Source organism: Zophobas morio, unplaced genomic scaffold (assembly GCF_036711695.1).
Source record: "Zophobas morio isolate AGI-343-1 ecotype UQ-CSIRO unplaced genomic scaffold, CSIRO_AGI_Zmor_V1 ptg000021l, whole genome shotgun sequence".
Taxonomy (NCBI): Eukaryota; Metazoa; Arthropoda; class Insecta; order Coleoptera; family Tenebrionidae; genus Zophobas; species Zophobas morio.
In genome coordinates this window covers 9,250,927-9,272,162 of record NW_026972126.1, presented here as the reverse complement: position 1 = coordinate 9,272,162, position 21,236 = coordinate 9,250,927, and the positions used below count along the sequence as shown (strand labels likewise).

General features: G+C 34.4%; 3 protein-coding genes and 2 long non-coding RNA genes across 5 annotated transcripts; 2 read left to right on the top strand and 3 right to left on the bottom strand.

Moving 5' to 3' along the window:
- The first annotated feature begins 2,134 nt into the window (after nt 1-2,134).
- On the top strand, nt 2,135-3,757 carry LOC135132889 (uncharacterized). Its single transcript, XM_064061105.1, has 5 exons — nt 2,135-2,593; nt 2,658-2,886; nt 3,082-3,176; nt 3,238-3,318; nt 3,371-3,757. The coding sequence occupies exons 2-5, from the start codon at nt 2,883-2,885 to the stop codon at nt 3,740-3,742; spliced, it is 552 nt and encodes a 183-aa protein (XP_063917175.1). The 5' UTR covers nt 2,135-2,593; nt 2,658-2,882; the 3' UTR covers nt 3,743-3,757.
- On the top strand, nt 2,398-2,860 carry LOC135131668 (myb/SANT-like DNA-binding domain-containing protein 3). The gene is made up of 2 exons (XM_064059513.1): nt 2,398-2,593; nt 2,658-2,860. The coding sequence occupies exons 1-2, from the start codon at nt 2,398-2,400 to the stop codon at nt 2,858-2,860; spliced, it is 399 nt and encodes a 132-aa protein (XP_063915583.1).
- On the bottom strand, nt 3,728-5,207 carry LOC135132888 (putative nuclease HARBI1). The gene is made up of 2 exons (XM_064061104.1): nt 4,718-5,207; nt 3,728-4,661 (listed from the first exon to the last, which is right to left on the bottom strand). The coding sequence occupies exons 1-2, from the start codon at nt 4,933-4,935 to the stop codon at nt 3,788-3,790; spliced, it is 1,092 nt and encodes a 363-aa protein (XP_063917174.1). The 5' UTR covers nt 4,936-5,207; the 3' UTR covers nt 3,728-3,787.
- A 7,291-nt stretch (nt 5,208-12,498) lies between these two features.
- Nucleotides 12,499-13,203, bottom strand: LOC135133167 (uncharacterized). The gene is made up of 3 exons (XR_010281150.1): nt 13,111-13,203; nt 12,818-13,053; nt 12,499-12,712 (listed from the first exon to the last, which is right to left on the bottom strand). It is a non-coding gene; the product is annotated as an uncharacterized LOC135133167 (long non-coding RNA).
- A 7,304-nt stretch (nt 13,204-20,507) lies between these two features.
- On the bottom strand, nt 20,508-21,236 carry LOC135133182 (uncharacterized). Its single transcript, XR_010281151.1, has 3 exons — nt 21,132-21,236; nt 20,839-21,074; nt 20,508-20,733 (listed from the first exon to the last, which is right to left on the bottom strand). It is a non-coding gene; the product is annotated as an uncharacterized LOC135133182 (long non-coding RNA).

Below are 21,236 nucleotides of genomic sequence, written 5' to 3'. Positions count from 1 at the left end.
AATCGAAGCTAATGAATATAGCGTAATTTTGAAACCTTTACCACTGCCTACCTTTGATGGCAAACATAGCGAATGGTTCTCGTTTTTTGATCTATTTAAATCTTTAGTACACAATGACGAGAACATATCAAATATCCGCAAATTCCACTACTTGCGTAGTTGTTTAAAAGATGAGGCGTTGCGGTCCATCGAATCATTGGCGGTCCGCAACGAAAACTACAGGAAGGAAATCGAAACTCTACAAAAAAGGTTTGAAAATAAAAGATTAATTGTTCAGGAACATATCATAAACATTTTAAACATACCCAGCTTGTTAAAATCATCGCACAAGGAATTACGGGAAATTATCGACACAGTTTCCAATAATGTCGCGGCCTTACAGGTGTTAAATTTACCGGTCGATCAGTGGGACGCAATTTTGGTCCAAATTGTATTCGAAAAATTAGATTATGACTCTAAAAAGGAATGGCAGTCAACACTAGACAAGGCAGTACCTACTTTCCTGCAATTTTCCGAATTTCTAGAAAAAAGGTGTGAAATATTGGAAGCGATGGATAAGTTAAAAACCAATAATTTACCATCCAATAAGTCCAAATCAATAATTTCTAGTCCTAAACAATTAAATATAAGACCGCAAAACATTATTCAAAAAAGGTTTAATAATTCTAACGTAGTGTCCAAATTTAATTGCCTTTTGTGCAAAAATTCACACGTTCTTTATCAATGCAATGAATTTCTAAGCAAATCCGTTATAGACAGAAACATTGTATCTCAAAATTTAAAACTTTGTGCAAACTGCCTAAGAAATAATCACAAAACTGAAGATTGTAAATCAACGTTTTCATGTAAGGAATGTAATCAAAGACACCACACATTGCTACATAGCAATGAATTTGTACCATCCGCTAACACTTTGCAAAGCCAAACCTGTAACCAAGTCCTTTTATCAACCGCAACAGTTTTTATTTTAGATAAAAGAGGAGGTTTTCAAACATGTAGAGTGCTTTTGGACGGCGGCTCCCAAGCACATGTAATCACTAAGGGTTTATGTGATAAATTAGGTCTCATACCAACAACTGGAACCGAATTTATTTCTGGTATCAGTACATGCAATAATCGAACACAAGGAAATGTGAACGTAACTATAAAATCGCGCGTCAGCAGTAAATTTCGATTGTGTTGTTTTCTCCAAAATTACTCTGCCAATTCCTAGCGTAACATTTCCAAAAGAAATAATTAATTTGCCACCAAATGTAACATTAGCAGATCCTAATTATAATATTTCCCAAAATGTCGATTTGTTAGTTGGAGCCCAATTATTCTGGAAATTATTATTAGACGGACCTATTTTATTAGGTAAAAATCTACCATATTTACAAAATACAAAACTAGGCCACATTTTGTCGGGCGAATTAATTACAACCATTCCCGCTCCAAGCGTATCATGTAACTTGGTAAATTGTAAACCCATTTTTAATTACGTATTCCATCAGGACGAATATAAGACCAATAAGACAAGTAAGATGTCGTCAGAACAATTCATGGTAAAATTACCTGTTAAGGTGATGTTATCCGTTTAGTTTTCAGTGAATTTACAGTAGATTTTGTTTCATAAATACTAGACAACTAGTTGGAAACTGAACCTAATTTTTTTTTTACAATATCTTTGATATTCTATTAGTGTCCGGAACTTATAAAATTGGAGAAAAAATGACCTGTTTTGCTCTAATAAAATCGCAAATATGCTCAAAATCACACTAATATTAGGTCCGACTGTGCCGAGCATAGTTACAAAATTCAGATTAAAGTAAGTCATGGACATTCTTTGAAGTGTTTACTATGATATTTCAAAAAAAATAAAAAATTCGCGATTTATAAAACTTCATAATTTTGATTTAAAACTGATCATGTTTGAAGCTTTATTTTATTCGTTCCATTTGCTGTCTCTTGCTGCGGTCTCTTTCGGATTGGGGTATAACACCCACCGAACGTTCTTGGACCGATGGGATAATTTATTACTTCCGACATCTTTTCGGTGACAAATTTAATCTTTGCAGAAATTTACTTCAGTGTAGTTAGGGCCGGTCTTTTCACCTCCTGATAAAGTTCCTGATAATTTTTATCTGCTGGATAACGTCAAATGGTGTCTTTTCACCACCTGACAAAATTATCTCCCAGATAAATAGCTCTTATTCGGCAGATACACTATTCGGAACTTTGAGTTCCGAATAGTCGCCGATTCCTACAGATATCTGACGGCGACAGCCGATGGCGCAGCGAACTTACGCGATTGCTCACTTGTCGATGACGTGCCATTTCTGCCAAAGACCGTTATAGGTTATGTGGTGTAGGTGTTGTTTTTATTTGAATCGTGAGTGATTTTATTATTTAAAAAAAATGGGCAAACGAAAAATTGAAAATGAAGAAAAACGGAAGAGGGAGCCAAATTACACGAAGGCTGAAACAAGGCGGCTTTTAAAAATTATTGCTACTAGGGCGCATATTATTGAAAATAAAAGAACCGATTCCGTCACGTGGAAGCAGAAAGAGGAGACGTGGAAAGAAATTGCTGCCGAATACAATGCAATAACAGGCAAGTTATTTATTTTACATGTTATATAAATTATATTTTTATTATATATTGTAATTAAAAATAGGAAATGTAATCCGAACACCAGAAAGGATTCGTCAAAAGTACGAAGCGACGAAGAGAGATATAAAACGCAAAGTTGCGTTCAATAAAAAAGAAACGTACAAAACTGGTGGCGGATCTTCCCAGTATATGAGTTTTGAAGATTATGAGACCGAACTGTTAAGAGTCCCTAACAGTGCCTGTCAATGGACTTCCATCCGAATTTGATTCAGATGAGGGATTGATTCCTATGGGTGAGAATACATGGGCTGCATTCACATTTTTACTGTCACTATCGCTAATTTAAGCAAAAGCATCAAACATTCCTTCAAAATATGCAAGTTTATTGCTCTACATCAATTTTTTCTTCATAAAATCACAGTAAAAATATGGATATTATATAAATAGACATTAATTTTGAAATATAAACAATTGTTTCAATGTTTTAGCAATGAATGGTGAAACATCAGATAACCCGAACATTGAAATTGGAGTCAATGAGGATCTAACATCAGATGCTCAAGTGCCACAAATAATAATTGATGTATAAGTTCTGCTTTAATTAGTCATTTGACTCTTTGCTAATCGTTAACTTGCATTTGCAGGAGGCACATGTTGATCCATCTGAAACAGAGGAATCCATCGTCCCGGGACTTTTGCAGGTTTGCTCAAAGGACGGAGGAGAGGTAAGGAGCCTATACTCGGTAAAATATCATTTAACAGTTGCAATGATTGTAGGGTTCAAGTACAGGAGTGAACTCAAATATTAAATGGACGGGATGGTCTCCTGCACAACTAAAAACAAAAAAACATCCTCTCCTAAATCAAAAAAAGGCAAAGGGGCACTGTACCAAGGACCAATTAAACGTGAAAGTGGAGAATGTGGTGAACTCACGTCATAACCTTGTAGAATTGCAGAAGAAGTACCTGGAAAACGAGGAGCTTCGTCGAGTTGAAGAACATGAATTAAAAATGGCAATTCAGAAACAGAAATTAGCCGCTTTGGATTTAGAAATCGAGAGGGAACAGAAACTGTATTTAAAAAAAATGGAGTTTCTAGAATGTGAATTATCGATTAAAAAAAAAACACTAGAGTTGCTAGAAAAATAAAACATTTTTTTATTTTGCATGAAACAAATAATACATATGCATGTACTAAATTATAAATCCTCCTGCAGTCAACATATTTCGAAAATAATCAATTATTGTTTCCCTTTCTTCAACACCACCATCGTTATTTTCTACACCATTATATACCACGGGCTGATCCTCTTCATCATCCCCTTCAAAAACTTCTTCATTTTGTTGGCAGGCAATGTTGTGTAAAATGGCACATGCCACCACAATTCTCTGTGCTAAATTCAGCCGACACCTTATACCCACACTTAGCACCGGAAATCTACGCTTCCAGATTCCAAATGTTCTCTCCACAACATTCCTAGTTCTTATTTGTGATTCATTATAAAGATTTTCTGCCTGTCCTTCAGGATTATGAATCGGAGTTAAAAGATACCTTCGAGAAGGATAGCCACTATCTCCTAATAAAATTCCATTGCCCATCTCGCCATTTTCAAACCTCATATATACAGATGAATTTTGAAATATGTGGGCATCATGTGTCGAACCTGGCCAACGTGTCACTACATCCAAAATTTTATGACTGGCATCACAAATAACTTGGACATTCAATGAAAAAAAGCCCTTTCGACATCGAAATAATTCCGCACGCTCACCTCCTGGAGATTGTAACTTTATGTGCGTACAGTCTATTGCCCCGATCACTCGTGGAAATTGAGCCAAATTATGAAATTTAATAATTTTCTCGTGTCTTTGTTCCTCAGTATTCGGCATAAAAATATAAATCCTTCTTAACGTACAAATTGCTGTTACCACACGTTGAACTATTTTTGCTGCTGTTGATTTATGGACTCCCAGAAAATCACCTGTACAAATATAAAAATCTCCGGTGGCCAGAAATCGCAACGTTAAAAGTAGTTGATCCATAGGACGAATAGCTCGATCTAAATTCCTGTTTTAAATTAACACAAATTAATAGTACGTCTAATATTTCCTATTTATTTTTACCTTCCGGTCCGATGATGTAAATGCTCTTGAATTTCGTTAAATAATAATTCTACTGTGGCTTTTGAAAGGCGAAAACGATTGAAAAACTCTTGGTCATTCCAAAAGTTGAAATGATCTCTCCTTTCGCGAACAGTATATGTTCGATGTGGATTTATTTCTTCGATCACATTTATTAAATCTGCATCAAATAATATGTCGATATCTTCATAGACATCCATAGCGTAATCAAAACAAAACGATAATATACGAAGTAAATGAGGTTATGTTAGCAACGGTACGACTTCGAACGTCAAAAACTGTTGCAAACCCAGTTGCAAATAGTCTTTCTCTCTTATTCATGTTAGAATACCAATAGCTCCCACTCTCTCGCTTACAGCTGGACTAGCTGATTGTTATCGGAGACCCATGTCTAACAGTTGCAAAATGAAAAGACGGTACGAGCTTATTTAGAAGATAAGACCGCCAGGTAAAGTTATCGGGATGATAGTTATCGGACACTTTATCTGGGACATGAAAAGACCGGCCCTTAGTGAACTCGTTGTGACCATTGAAATATATAAAGAGTAAATTTTGAAATGGGACGAAAGTCGAAGATTCCACTTTCAAAGCCACGAAAAAGTCGAAAAAACTTTTATCAGAATTATTATGTCAAAAACCTACTAAAACTACAAACAAAAAATGCAGTTTAATCATCATTTGATTAGTTTTACTATTATTATGCTTTTATTTCCTAATTTCTGTACATATAAATATTATTGTTTTTTAGACCCGCCGCTGTTTTTATACACTTACATAAAGTGTAAGTCAATGTTACTAATAGAAATTTTATTATTGTTACTTTATATAATCACCAATCCTATTGCTTCTCGGCTTTTTGTCAAAGATCAAAGTGTATTACCTGAAAGAATTTTATTTTGTTAAATAAAAGATTACCATAAACCTTATAATTAGCCGGATAACCATTCAGTATACACAGGTAGTTTCTATACCTCTTTAGTTTGAACTTAGCCGATACCAACCAGCTAGGGAACCAGTTATAATTGAAATATGTAATCCAAATAATTGAAGTACTTAGTTTTAAGTAAAACAATTGGGTATATTTATAAATACGCATAAATAAAAACGAAACAAATTATTGGTCTCTAGTTTATTTTATAATTTGCATTACATCACGACATATAGGTACGTACTGATGCAGAAATTGGTGATTTTTTCGTTGCATTTCAGTATAGGGACACACTCAGTAGAACCATTTGGACACTTAAAATTGATTTTATTTTACTTGCCACAAATCTTTTTAAGTGTTGCGCAAGTGATTGTTTTGTGTCCGAAAAATAACTGCATTTATAATTATTCGGCTGACTGCTTTTTTTGTTGTAAATCAATCAGTTTCCCAATTAGATTATAATTGCTTGGACTTAGTATTTGTTGCCTTAATTTTTCGAAGTTCATTTTTGTACACATTCAGATTTTTATTTCTTATTAATTTCTTGTGGTCATTTTTATAAATTCGTATATGAAAATTGAACTGTTGACGAACGAAAATCGAACAATAATACGCGACAAGCGGGTGCCGAACTGTTACCAGAGATTATGGGTGTCATAAATTACACCCCAGCTTTCCTGAGTTTCAAACATCTTACCACTACTTCTCGTCTTTATTTTTCTACACGCAAACTTCTTGTGAAGACAATAACACGGCAAAATTAAAAATCCGACAGTTTTCACTTAGCAAACATCCCCTTAAAGGCCTTCGCTTGGATGAGTCACGCCCAAGGGCTGTAAAGCAATTCTTGAATTTAGAGAATAGACCGGACAAGGACCATAAACTAAAATCCGTCGACAAAGAGTTTATGGTAGAATATCGCGGCTTAAACCAAACGGAGCTCGTTCCTTTTAATACTTTGGAGTTCCCAAATAGTTATTGCCTACCCCATCGTACTGTATTTGAACAAGCAGATTATGAAAAGGTTTTAGGTGACCAACTGAAATATCAAATAAATCTTCCGCCAATTTGTTGTCCTAAAACTGTTACAAAACGCTACATGTTATCCATGGTCGCAAAAATCTTTAACGCTCTTGGTGAAATAAATCCAATTATCGATAAGGCAAAAATTCTCTTGCAAAACCTTTGGTCGCATAAGTCGAATTCGGATGAACCTATACCAGTTGAAATTCGCGACACTTTTATCAAATTTATTAAAACCCTTCAGAAATTGTCCAATTTCGAAATCCCGCGAAAGGTTCAAAATAAAATATTGCAGTACTCCGCATCCGTAGGTATGAAATTTCATTTCATACCCAGTAGGTTGGCTGATTTTGGGGGATTGTGGGGGCGTGTCGTACGAAGCGTGAAACATCACTTGCACAGGGTGGTCGATAATGCATCCTTAATTTACGAGGAGTTTTATACTTTATTAAACCGCATCGAAGCTTGTCTATACTCCCGCTCCCTGACACCTTTATCCCAAAATCCAAATGACCTCGAAGCTCTGACACCGGGAGATTTTTTGATCGGCGAGCCCTTAACAACGCCAGTGGAACGGGACCTAAAGGAGATCTCTGTAAATCGTTTATCTCGATGGCAACGCGTGCAGCAATTGCAGCAACATTTTTGGAGCCAATGGACCAAGGGGTACTTGGCCCAACTTCAATTCCGTTCCAAGGGTCACCAAATGACGCAACCCAACCTCGACGTCGGAACTTTGGTAGTTCTAGTGGAGGATGGACTGCCCCCGCTACGGTGGAGGTTAGGACGAGTCGCCGAAGTTCACCCAGGTCACGACGGAATTGTGCGGGTTGTATCCGTAAAAACTAGTACGGGAGTGGTGAAACGCGCGGTGACAAAGGTGCGCATTATCCCTAGCGAATGACGAGTTTTGTGTTGCCGGCTGTGCTCCGCGAATTAGATTCGTGTGATTATTATAAGTATGTTATATTTTTATGCTCCTCTGAATTTACAATAGCATGTATCATTATTCAGACGCCCCCCTCCAATTGTTTTGAAGTTAAACCTTCAACGGGGCCGGCATGTTGGAAATTCCCATTACCAATCACCTTAAGCAGGTACCTGGGGTTGTAAGAGGTGGGGGTGTGTCCCACCCACCCCATTTTAGTCGGTACCGGTACACACAATTATGTAGCAAGAGTTCTGGAATAAATCCCAAGCAAAACGGTCGCACTGTTCATTTTGGTCCTTCGAACCAATTCTAATAATCACAAACACTAGCTTTTGCATTAGGAGACGATGGTCAATTTTATCAAATGCTTTTCATAAATCAGTATAAATAACGTCCACTTGGCATTGAATCATTTAAAAATTGAGTTATGAAAAGAAGATTTATCATAGTGGAGCGTCCTTTGGTAAAACCATGCTAAGTTCAGGAAATCATTTATGAAATATGATGGGATAAAATATTATGTAATACTGTTTCGAATATCTTGGCAAAATAGAAATAATAGGCATGGCCTAAAATTTTCGACATTTGGTTTTTCTCCTTGTGGATAGGGCAAATTCTAGAATCCTTTCATTTATTGGGAAAAGTACATGTCTTTAAAATAGGGTTGAATATAATAGTTAATGGTATCGTGAACACTATGCACTCTCTTCAATTTTCAGACTTTTCGTGTGATATCCCCCGCCGCGCCGGCGTGTAATATGTATGGAAGTCCTGAACGATTAAAATATTGTTACGAAATAAACCCAAACGCCGCCTCGGTACGACGCCTATGGGCCATCGAGAACTTTCTGGTCTGTACGCCGATGATGACTCATTGTTAATGACAGCGACCGAGCGACGGAGCGCTAAAGAAAAGCCTGGAAGTGGAGTCGCGAACGACAATCCAGAAAAATCGCGAGCGGCGCACATCTAGAAGGGAACGAGGATTATTTGGTCGGCAAGTGGAGTCCAGTGAGTGAATTAATTCAAGTTGCACCGCGAAGTTATTCTGTACATAATCTCTGTAATAGTTAGTCGTGTAAATTTGAGTTATTGCGAAATAAATTGTTGAATTTAACCCACGCCGGTTTTCTTCAGAGATAACAATATACAACAACCAAATTCAGCACAGCCTTATGAACCGAAGGTAAATTCAACCAAGACTCATGAGGGGTCTCTAGAGCCGAATTTACCAGACTTATGTTCAATAAGTCTTCCAGATAATCAAATATGTTATGAAAAAAAGCTGCTGCATTTGACTTTAGTACTTTCAATATTCATTGTCCCAAGTATTTTGGAACAACTGAAAATTTTATTAGATAAATTGTTTGATCGAAAACGAATTTACTTTTGGAAAAACATGATAGAATCGTTAAAATTTTGACTTTTTGAAAAAAGGCTACCTTTGGAAAAACAGGGTAGATTTCATAAAATTTGACTTTTAAAAATAGGATATTGCGCATTACCGATAATTTTACAAAATTATGTAAAATGAATGAATCAAAATCATAAAATGCTTTGCGAAGTAACAGTGTTTTGTTTGCAGAATGTAATACAAAGACGCAATAAATAAATATAACTATTTAAAAAATATTTATTCTTTGCACTAATTTTATTTATCTAATTACATAATTTTACAAAAAATAATCAGTGAACATAATAAAATTAAAGAAAAGGTGTACATTTCTACCGAATTACACAGGTCTGTATCACATATCTTACAATGATATCCTTTTCTTTGATTTAGCTTTTCACATAAGGCTGCAATCCTTGGTGTAATGCAACTTTTGAATTCCGACTTACTGTCTCCTATACAAAAATACAGACATACATTTTAACAATTATTGTTAAAGTTTAAATTTTACATAATTTTAACGCAACGTACTGTGTGATTGAAAAATGGCGGATTAAGTCCCCCTGTCTGGAAAAAAATAGTAAAAAAAAAATCCTTCTCACTTTTTCATAGGTAATTTATGATTGTTTTATTAAATGCTTTTTTAATTTATTTATTACTGATAAATTAATATAAGTTTGTTTTACTGATAGTAGCGCACAGTGATTAATGACTGGTTGTTCTAAAAAATAAAAAATGTGAATTCCAGTTCGGAAACCCCGTACATGACGTACCGAAGAGTTAATCCGCCATTTTCCAGACACCCTGTATACCTTGCATAAGTGATTTTTATTTTTTACCTTCAGTGCTTGTTTCCGTCATACACTTTTCTGTACCTGAACATTGTATTGTCTCTAAAGAATCTTCTTTGCACTTTTCATTAGAGCACGAATAACACTCTAAACCTTCTACACCTTTACACAAAAAGAAAATGAAGATAACGAAGGCAGTAAGCCCAACTTTGAATTCCATTTATCAAAAAATATATATCTACTTTAGGTCACGAAATTTCTTGTCATCAAAGTAAAATTTTCCTTAAAACCAAAGACGATTATATTTATAAATTAGTAACGTGTTACGCCATGGCTGTACTTACCTCAAGTACGATACACTGTTTACAAGAACGGTTGTAAAAGATTTTTTAAAATATGTAGATTTTATAGTCAAAGTGTTTTTAAAGTAACAAATGGAGTTTTTATGACAGCTCAAGTGATCATAGCCCGAGCGATGCGAATTAAATTGTTTAAACAAACAATTCTTAAAAAAATATTCACAAGAACGAACTCATCACGTCATACTCGCAACACTCTGATTATAACTATGTATGTATTACATTAAATAAAATTGGTTCAATATATACATATACAATTTGTTTATTTAAATATTTAACATAGACAAACATGGTCATACGGTCCGTGTGATATTCCGTGGACTTTGAGGTGTTTCCTAACATAACTTCTCCCTCCTTAAATCGACAAAAAAGACTGAAGGATTGTTGTCCTGGGACGATCTCTAGAGTTGATGTATGTATCAGAAATCAACAAGCAATAGCTTTATATTCCCGTTGATAATGCGCCACAAATATATTTTTTGCACTCATGACCTTTCTTGATGACTTTCGCGCATTCACCAGGATGCGGGAGGTCGAATTTGCCGCACACGTGCTTTTTTCGTTCCGTTGCTATGGTAGCCTTAAAATAGCCTAAAAACGTCAAATTGCTAAGTGTTTACGTCGTTGTTTATAAATAACTCACAGTTAATCTTTTCGGTTTAAAAGTTTATTCGTTGCAAAAAATATTGTACACAACGCTGTTGAGGAGCCTGCGTCCCGCAACCGTTCACGGAGAAAGTAAGCTATCCCGAACTATTAGGCAGATAATCTCCAAAACTACCGGACCGACTGTATTTTATATGTATGTAAAATATTTATAATCCTAAATTTTATAAAATAGCATACTCTGGTATTTGTTTGATTGTATACAAATTCGCAAAATCTATTTTTTTTTATTTTTCAATGAAGCCGGATTTGTGGCACTGCACTTCGGGGGCGAGGGAAGTTCTGTCGAAATAATTTGTGACAAATTTTTTTAAATTGATTTTATTTTTCTGTGTGATTTAAAAATCCAAGAGTAAACTGAAACATTTTTATTACTGTAATATATAGTACGTCGTTGTTAAATATTTAATAATTACAAATGAACAATTATAAATTCTTGGGTGGTGGCTTGCCGGGGCCAAGAGCTCTATGTGCAAATGCCAAATCTGATACCAAAATGTGTCGTAATAATAAAAGTTCATGGATTACTTTTTTAATGTGACTGCTTTTACTGAGTTGTCCTGTATATCCATATGCGGTAAGTTGAGAAGTATGATGTACACACATCGAATCCAGATACAACGTGTTACAGAAAAAAGTATATTAACTTTAACCACGAACAGAACTCGTGAACAGAAAACATTTTTCTATTTGGCATTTTTTCAAAAATGCCAAAAATTTTTTTGTTACATTTTTACCCCCCCATTATTTAACGAGCCGGCCATGCATTTCTTCAATTGTTGACCATGATGCATCAGGTGGAAAGTTTTTGTTTTTACCCAATTTTTTGGCGAATTGGTTAGCGAAAACGTTTTTTCAGCTTCCAAGCAGTTAGTTGCTTTTCGACTTTCCTTTGCGGTGTTTTCACTTTTCGTTGTGTAAAGTTGTGCCCCGCTATTCGTACAGTGAATACACGGACATGGTGCTAGTGTATGGGAGAAGCCCAGGAAAATGCAGTGCAAGAACAAAGAATTTTGATACTGTTTAAATTTTGCGGGAACGAGTGATACGTGCTGCTGAAATAATTTGAAACAATGAAATTATGTTACAAAGAGTCAAAGACTCATTTCGTCGCCGTCTCCAGTGTTGTCTAGACAATAATGATGGCCACTTTGAACATTTATTTTTAAGTTTTTGGCGATTTCAAGGTGGGTCTCCATTACCTATTACAGCTCTACATTCAAATGTTTACATTTTTTGTTCCGTGTTGTATTCATTTCTTATCCCTCTCCCCAAGAAATTGCTTTGTTAGCTATGGGCGGGTAGGTGAATTTGTATTAAATCTTTGACTAATTTTAACTCAATCGCGAAAGGGTTTACGACAAAATGTTATTTACAAATTTAGTTGCTTTGGATTAGTTCTATTACCAATTAAAATTAATGTACTTTTTTCCGTAACACGCTGTATAATGCACTAGAGGTAAGATATATGTTGTTGAGTGCATTACGTAAATTTAAGGTGTTCCTCTATTTTTTTAGCAAATACGCAATTCAAATTGATGTGTTTATCTGAGTAAATTTACAAATATGCCATATTAATCAATAACATCGAAAATGCTTATTTTAACATTTAAGCAACAAAACAACACAATGTTGTAATAAATAGAATTTTTTAAAAACATTTATTCTCTGTACAAACTTTTATTTATCCAATTACATAATTTTATAAAGAATTATCATCACTGAACATAATAAAAATATAGAAAAGGTGTATAGTTCTGCTGCATTACACAGGTTTGAATCACATATCTTACAATGCTGTCCTGTTTTTTTATTTTGCTCTTCACATGAAATCACAAGCGCATCGCTAGGTGTAATGCAAGTTTTTGTTTCCAGGCTAGTGCTTCCTATACAAAAATACAAATAGTCGTACATTTTAACAAGTTAACATTTTACACAACTTTAACGAAACGTATTGTATGTAACTATAATAAGTGATTTTTATTTCTTACCCTGAGTAGCTAATTGCGTGATACACTTTTGGTTGGGTTGACATGTCATTTTAGCTAAAGGATCCTTGCAATCTCCAAGAAGACATAGATAACACTCTAAACCTGCTGCACTTTTACACAAAAAAAATGTACACATAACGAAAGCAGTAAGTGCAACTTTGGATTCCATTTTGCAATGCGGATCTGAAATATATATTTTAGGTCGACGAATTTTCGGTTATCAGAGTAAATTTTTCCTTAAAACCAAAGACGATTATATTTACAAATTAGCAGTGATGTGGTGTGTGACTTACCCAATGTGCGATTCACTGTTCACAAGAACGATTGTAAAAGATTGTTTAAAATATGTAGATTTTATAGTAATAAAGCAGTGACAATAAATTGTGTTTTTGTGACAGCTAAAGTTATCATAGCCTGAGCGATGCGAATTAAATTGTTTAAACAAACAATTTTTCCAACATTTTTTCAAAAGAACTAACTCACAGTATAACAGTCTGATTGTAACCATAATAAAGTCCGTTATGTTTACATTTTTTTTTGTGTAAAAATGCAGCAGGTTTAGAGTGTTATCTATGTCCTGCTGGAATTTGCAAAGACCCTTTAGAGAAAATGACATGTTCAGGCAAACAAAAGTGTAAGCTCAACTTCTCGCGATAAGAAATAAAAACCAAAGTCATATGACATAACATTTCAATTTAAATACAATTCAATTTGCTGTGGTTCTGTTCATTAAGGAAAATGAATTCAATTATAACTCTGCAGAACATCAATATAACACGAGCAACAAGAACGCATATATCATCAGGTATTATCATAGGCTGGAGAGAACTAGAGAAGCCACTAGTTACTATGGCGTAAAGTTTTTTAATAAATTGCCAGAACATATAAAGAATTTACCTTTAGTTAATTTTAAAAAGGTAGTGAGAACTTCATTAATAGAAGGAGCTTTACTCCCAAGATGAATTTCTTAACCACAATGTTAGTTCTTAGTTGGAAGGGGGAAACTTGCTCAATAATATTAATAAGTACTAGGCTTTGGATCTTAGGTTTTTTGCCTTTTTATATTTACTTCAGGCATTGCAGCGAAAGTTATATATTTATCCGAATTAAAAAAATTCTGTTTATTTAACGCCCATTTATTACTACCTAAAATGCTTATTTACCGTTAGTGACCTAAAGTGTTAATTAAACGACCTAATTGTAAATTTTAAAAGACTTAAAATAGGATTCCACGACCAACGAAGCGGACGTGCTTGCACAATAGAGATTTTCCGTGAATTCGTTCTTTTGGCTGGCATATTGTTTAAAAATGGGTTGTAAACAACGCCCTTGAGTTTAGTGACAATGCTGACCTCCATTTTATTTAGATTATAGCCGGAAGGAGGTGAATCTCTGAAAAAGCATTTTATTTTAGAAGTTTATTGTTAGTGATACTGAGTGTCTTTGCGTGTTAGTGAGTGTGCTGAGGCCGGTTTTGATTTTTGTGCATATAGTAAAGAATCCTCAAAATGCCTAAGGTAAAATCATCCATGAAAGATAAAATCAAATTATGATTAGGGAATAATTTGAACACTAATTTTCAATTTCCTTCTTCAACCAAAGACAATGAGTTATTCTGCAATGTGTGTGGAAAAGTACTACGTAAACATTTAAAATACTGAAGCTTGAATTATGTTCACATTTTTGTTTCCTAGTTTAAGTGCGAAAAAAAATCACACTTTGAACAACACTGCAGTGGCGAAGCACATAAAAAGAACGAGAATAAATCCCGCAAACAGACTTTATTAAACATTAGTTGCGACAATGATTTTACGCAATGTTGCACCGGCATTTACCGGAGCAAATTTTCCATGGAATAAAGTTAGTTGTCCTGAGTTTAAAAATTTTATGCATAAATATACAGGAAGGCATTTACTCTCAGAAATCACTCTGAGAAAAAAATATGTACCAAAAGATTACGATATGGTGAGCACTAGAATTTTTATTTAAAAATTTTTTAACATAAATTTTATAATTTACAGGTAATTAAACAAATTAGAAATTTTATTGGCAATAATGATATATGGATTAGCGTGGATGAGACGACGGACAGATTAGGAAGATACATAGTCTATTTAGTAATTGGAAAGTTATCTTCTGAAGAAGCTGGTCGTCCATTTCTACTAGCTTTGAAGCAGCTTGATAAAACTAATAGCAACAAAATCTCGAGATTTATAAACGAATCATTGGGTGTTGTATTGATAATTTTAAGCATTAAAATTATTATAATTTATTTAATTATTGTTAATTTGCAGCTTTATTGTGGTCAAAAGTAACTGAACACAAAAAAAGTTAAATGGTTTGTATCAGATGATGCTTCATACATGATCAAAACTGGTACTAATTTGAAGGTGTTTTATGAAAATATAACACTCTTAACATGTATGGCACATGGGTTACATTTAGTGTCTGAAACAATTAGACAACAATTTTAAAACAAGTCAGTAAATATATAATGGTCTTTTATGTACGATCGACCAATAATAAATTAATTTTGGACCTCATTCGCGGGCGTAAACTTAGTCTTTTCGGCCCTCGGGCGATAATGAGTCGATTATTGCCCGCTGACAAAATTTTCATTTACAAAAAAATTCGAAATAAAAATTTGTTATTTATTAATTAACATGGACAGTTATATCTATTTTACATTCGTTGCAGTTGTTAATATTGAAGCCACAAGGAATGCTGTTGACAAATTCATTGCTGGAGGACCTTTTACTGGTTGAAGGGACTACAGCATCTCCGCCTATCAACACCTGTTTCGCCATTTTCATTTTATTGTTTAAAGAATCTTCAATGTAGGACTCGGCTACCACTGACGACTTCCCTCCTCCATGGTGTTTTATATTTATCAAGTCTGCACCTTCATTAGCCAAAAGGGTGGCGGACGATTGACGAAGACAGTGTCCGGTGTAGGTGCACGTATCTGGTAATTTCAAAAATGTTGCTACTTTTTTGGGAACCTGGCCCAGAATATTTTTGCCAACAACTTGGGACGTACATTTCCCATTTTTATAAAAAACGAAGAGTCGACGGTGTTTCGTATGTGACGGCCTCAGAGACAGGTATTTTTTAAACAATTGTAGAAAATTCACTGTTATTTCTTCATTATTCAGAACAGTAAATATTCTATCAATTTTGTTCTTCGTGTTTCTAACTTTCACAATTAGTGCGGATCCTACATCGTCAATATCATCAAGGGTCATTTGACATAATTCTTCCCTCCGGCATGCCCCAGCAATACCAAAAATTACAGCTACCTGCAATTGTAAAAATACAATAAATGTCAAAAATTTGACTTTTTGCTCACTTTTATCATCAAAAAATTTTCGTCCGGAGCTTCCACAAAGAATTTAATAATTTCTTCCCTGGTAAGTATTTTGGATTTCTTAGGTTATATCCTTCACTCTGTCGCTTGAGAAAGGCAAATAACTTTTTGAATTGACTTATATCAATGTTTTCTTTTGCTACCAAATTGGCTCGGATCATTGAGTACTTTGACCAGAGCGATGACGGTTTATACACTTTGCACATATACTAGCATACTATCTTCAGTTGCAGCTTGAACATTATTGTCTTTACACCACTTTACAAACTCATTGTAGGTCTTTTCATATAATGCTCTAGATTTCGCCGGTAAAAGATTCAAAGTAATTTTCTTCGCTTGCTCTTCTATTGATGTGACACAATTGGCGGCACAATCGTCTTCATTCATACTCTTATTTGGTCACTTCCGCACTTTTAAAAGCAAAACACCAAACGTGAACGCGTTTTCAAAGTTTTTTTTGTTGATAGGTGTTGCTTTAGTTACGAGGATTTGTTACCTCAATGATAAATTGATTTCAGTAGAAGGGAAGGGTTCTTTTAATTATTTTGTGTTTCAAACAAAAAAATGTCGATCGTACATAAAGTTTTGTATGCACCTCTGGCGTAAGCAGCGTCTTTAGCCCGCGGCGTGGAGGTTAGAGCAAGAGGGCTGAAAGCCCGAGTGCTCTAACTTCCACGCCCAGGGCCAAAAACGCCTTTCTTACGCCCTTGATACATAAATAACTATTACTATCATTCTTATATTGAATATTTTTAGGTTGCAGTGTCATTTGAAGCCACAGATGCACAAAGCGTTAAAAAAGCTCAAGAATTCCTGAATAAAGCAAACGTTAAAAATGAACTATTGTACATTAAAACTCACTTTAAAATTATTGCAATAGAACAATTAGAAACTATAGGTTTAAAATTAAACCAGTGTATGGAAATTGTGGAAAAAGTGTGTATCTTTAAAAAACACACCAGGAAAGGTGGGGGAAATGGCGTTCCAATGTTCTCTATTAAAAAATAATCCAGGATGCGATTTTATATGTTCAGTAAATAACGTAATTTGCGGTAATGGAAATGCTACCAACAATACATACATAAATGAAAACGTAGATTGTTCAATATTTAATTTTGCGCCGATCACTTCTTGTGATGTGGAACGCACGTTTTCAAAACTCAAGTGTTTTAAGCGATCAAAGGTGTACATTTACAATCGAAAATTTAGAGAAATATATATAGTTTGCTTTTGTAAGTCATTTTAAATACCTGAATTATTATTTTATTTTTTGTTAAATGCGACTTGCTTTAATTTGATCGCCATTTTTTTTTTGCGATAACTTAGAATTAGTGGACGTAACTATAGATCGTTTATTTATTTAATAATTTTTTTCTAACACTGATATTTTAAATCGTTTCTAAGATTCATTTAAACTCGACCATTAAGTTATCTATAAAATCCACTGTTCTTTATAAAGTACGTCGTCAATGGTAACGTCCTTTATACTATTTAAAGTACGCTGCTTCATTTTTCGTAACATTTATTTATTGAATACAAAACTACAATTATTAAAATATAAATTTCCATTACTCTTGAAGGGTGAATTCGTGTTGTTGATTTTGATTGTCTCTACTACTTTCGAAGGCGGAATCCAGCTTTGTACATCTAATCTGGTTGCTGACCTCTACATTGGAATCGTCGCTACTACTGTTTAAAAAATTTAAAAATGCTAAATGTATAGGTGATATTATGATAGATGAGCATAAACCCAGCATAAAACTGGTACTTACGCTTGCATCAAGGAAAGTCCGAATAACGTCTTCCGTCAGTTCTTTTACACCTTTTTCTGACGTCCACTGATTAAAAGCCACGCGCACCTTCTCATAAGCGTTTTTTGATTTTGCGGGTAATAATTTGGTGCGTAATTCATTGGCTTTTTCTAATATTTCGATTGAAAGGCGTTCACACATTTTGACGAATAAAATTTTTTTTCAAAATTTGTTCTATTACCATGACTACTACCCACGGCAGCCTCAAGAAACATTTTGCCTCACTAAAAATCTCCCGATAAAATATTAATAACAGACGATTTCGGATCAAATAAGCTTCAGTGTTAGAAAAAATATTGAAGATTACACGGTGTTTTATAGTTGAAAGGACTCGGTCCCATTAAAACCTCGCTCCCTTCGGTCGCTCGGATTTAAACTAGAACCGCGTCCTTTAAAGCACCTATAAAACACCTAGTTATCTTAATAGCTATAACATAGACAAACATAGTCATACGGTCCGTGTGATGTTGTCATATTCCGTCGACTTTGAGGTGGTTTCTAACATAACTCATCCCTCTTTAAGTCGGCAAAAAAGACTGAAGGATTGTTGTCTTGGGACGATCTCTAGAGTTGATGTATGTATAAGAAATCAACAAGCAATAGCTTTATTCCCGTTGATAATGTGCTGCAAATATATTTTTTGCATTCATGACCTTTGCTGATGACTTTCGCGCATTCACCAGGATACGGGGGGTCGAACTTGCCGCACACGTGCTTTTTCCTTTCCGTTGCTATGGTAACCTTAAAATAGCCTGAAAACGTCAAATTGCTAAGTGATTACGGCGCCGTCAACGTCGTTGTTTATAAATAACTCACAGTTAATCTTTTCGGTTTAAAAGTTTATTCGTTGCAAAAAATATTGTACACAACACTCTTGAGGAGCCTGCGTCCCGCAACCGTTCACGCAGAAAGTAAGCTATCCCGAACTATTAGGCAGATAATCTCCAAAACTACCGGACCGACTGTATTTTATATGTATGTAAAATATTTATAATCGTAAATTTTATAAAATAGCATACTCTGGTATTTGTTTGATTGTATACAAATTCGCAAAATCTATTTTTTTTTATTTTTCAATGAAGCGGGATTTGTGGCACTGCACTTCGGGGGCGAGGGAAGTTCTGTCGAAATAATTTTTGACAAATTTTTTTAAATTGATTTTATTTTTCTGTGTGATTTAAAAATCCAAGAGTAAACTGAAACATTTTTATTACTGTAATATATAGTACGTCGTTGTTAAATATTTAATAATTACAAATGAACAATTATAAATTCTTGGGTGGTGGCTTGCCGGGGCCAAGAGCTCTATGTGCAAATGCCAAATCTGATACCAAAATGTGTCGTAATAATAAAAGTTCATGGATTACTTTTTTAATGTGACTACTTTTTACTGAGTTGTCCTGTATGTCCATATGCGGTAAGTTGAGAAGTATGATGTACACACATCGAATCCAGATACAACGTGTTACAGAAAAAAGTATATTAACTTTAACCACGAACAGAACTCGTGAACAGAAAACATTTTTCTATTTGGCATTTTTTCAAAAATGCCAAAAATTTTTTTGTTGCAGTTTTACCCCCCCATTATTTAACGAGCCGGCCATGCATTTCTTCAATTGTTGACCATGAATTTTACTTTCGATGCATCATGTGGAAAATTTTTGTTTTTACCCAATTTTTTGGCGAATTGGTTAGCGAAAACGTTTTTTCAGCTTCCAAGCAGTTAGTTGCTTTTCGACTTTCCTTTGCGGTGTTTTCACTTTTCGTTGTGTAAAGTTGTGCCCCGCTATTCGTACAGTGAATACACGGACATGGTGCTAGTGTATGGAGAAGCCCAGGAAAATGCAGTGCAAGAACAAAGAATTTTGATACTGTTGAAATTTTGCGGGAACGAGTGATACGTGCTGCTGAAATAATTTGAAACAATGAAATTATGTTACAAAGAGTCAAAGACTCATTTCGTCGCCGTCTCCAGTGTTGTCTAGACAATAATGATGGCCACTTTGAACATTTATTTTTAAGTTTTTGGCGATTTCAAGGTGGGTCTCCATTACCTATTACAGCTCTACATTCAAATGTTGACATTTTTTGTTCCGTGTTGTATTCATTTCTTATCCCTCTCCCCAAGAAATTGCTTTGTTAGCTATGGGCGGGTAGGTGAATTTGTATTAAATCTTTGACTAATTTTAACTCAATCGCGAAAGGGTTTACGACAAAATGTTATTTACAAATTTAGTTGCTTTGGATTAGTTCTATTACCAATTAAAATTAATGTACTTTTTTCCGTAACACGCTGTATAATGCACTAGAGGTAAGATATATGTTGTTGAGTGCATTACGTAAATTTAAGGTGTTCCTCTATTTTTTTAGCAAATACGCAATTCAAATTGATGTGTTTATCTGAGTAAATTTACAAATATGCCATATTAATCAATAACATCGAAAATGCTTATTTTAACATTTAAGCAACAAAACAACACAATGTTGTAATAAATAGAATTTTTTAAAAACATTTATTCTCTGTACAAACTTTTATTTATCCAATTACATAATTTTATAAAGAATTATCATCACTGAACATAATAAAAATATAGAAAAGGTGTATAGTTCTGCTGCATTACACAGGTTTGAATCACATATCTTACAATGCTGTCCTGTTTTTTTATTTTGCTCTTCACATGTATTCACAAGCTTATCGCTAGGTGTAATGCAAGTTTTTGTTTCCAGGCTAGTGCTTCCTATACAAAAATACAAATAGTCGTACATTTTAACAAGTTAACATTTTACACAACTTTAACGAAACGTATTGTATGTAACTATAATAAGTGATTTTTATTTCTTACCCTGAGTAGCTAATTGCGTGATACACTTTTGGTTGGGTTGACATGTCATTTTAGCTAATGGATCCTTGCAAACTCCAAGAAGACATACATAACACTCTAAACCTGCTGCACTTTTACACAAAAAAAATGTACACATAACGAAAGCAGTAAGTGCAACTTTGGATTCCATTTTGCAATGCGGATCTGAAATATATATTTTAGGTCGACGAATTTTCGGTTATCAGAGCAAATTTTTCCTTAAAACCAAAGACGATTATATTTACAAATTAGCAGTGATTTGGTGTGTGACTTACCCAATGTGCGATTCACTGTTCACAAGAACGATTGTAAAAGATTGTTTAAAATATGTAGATTTTATAGTAATAAAACAGTGACAACAAATTGTGTTTTTGTGACAG

Bases quoted from the DNA above. Each gene is read 5' to 3' on its own strand.
- LOC135131668 (XM_064059513.1), top strand. From the start codon at position 2,398: ATGGGCAAACGAAAAATTGAAAATGAAGAAAAACGGAAGAGGGAGCCA. The intron at 2,594-2,657 runs GCAAGTTATTTA...AATTAAAAATAG, and splicing joins CGAATACAATGCAATAACAG to GAAATGTAATCCGAACACCA.
- LOC135132889 (XM_064061105.1), top strand. The intron at 3,177-3,237 runs GTATAAGTTCTG...TTGCATTTGCAG, and splicing joins TGCCACAAATAATAATTGAT to GAGGCACATGTTGATCCATC. The intron at 3,319-3,370 runs GTAAGGAGCCTA...CAATGATTGTAG, and splicing joins GCTCAAAGGACGGAGGAGAG to GGTTCAAGTACAGGAGTGAA.
- LOC135132888 (XM_064061104.1), bottom strand. From the start codon at position 4,935: ATGGATGTCTATGAAGATATCGACATATTATTTGATGCAGATTTAATA. The intron at 4,662-4,717 runs GTAAAAATAAAT...AATTTAAAACAG, and splicing joins TTACATCATCGGACCGGAAG to GAATTTAGATCGAGCTATTC.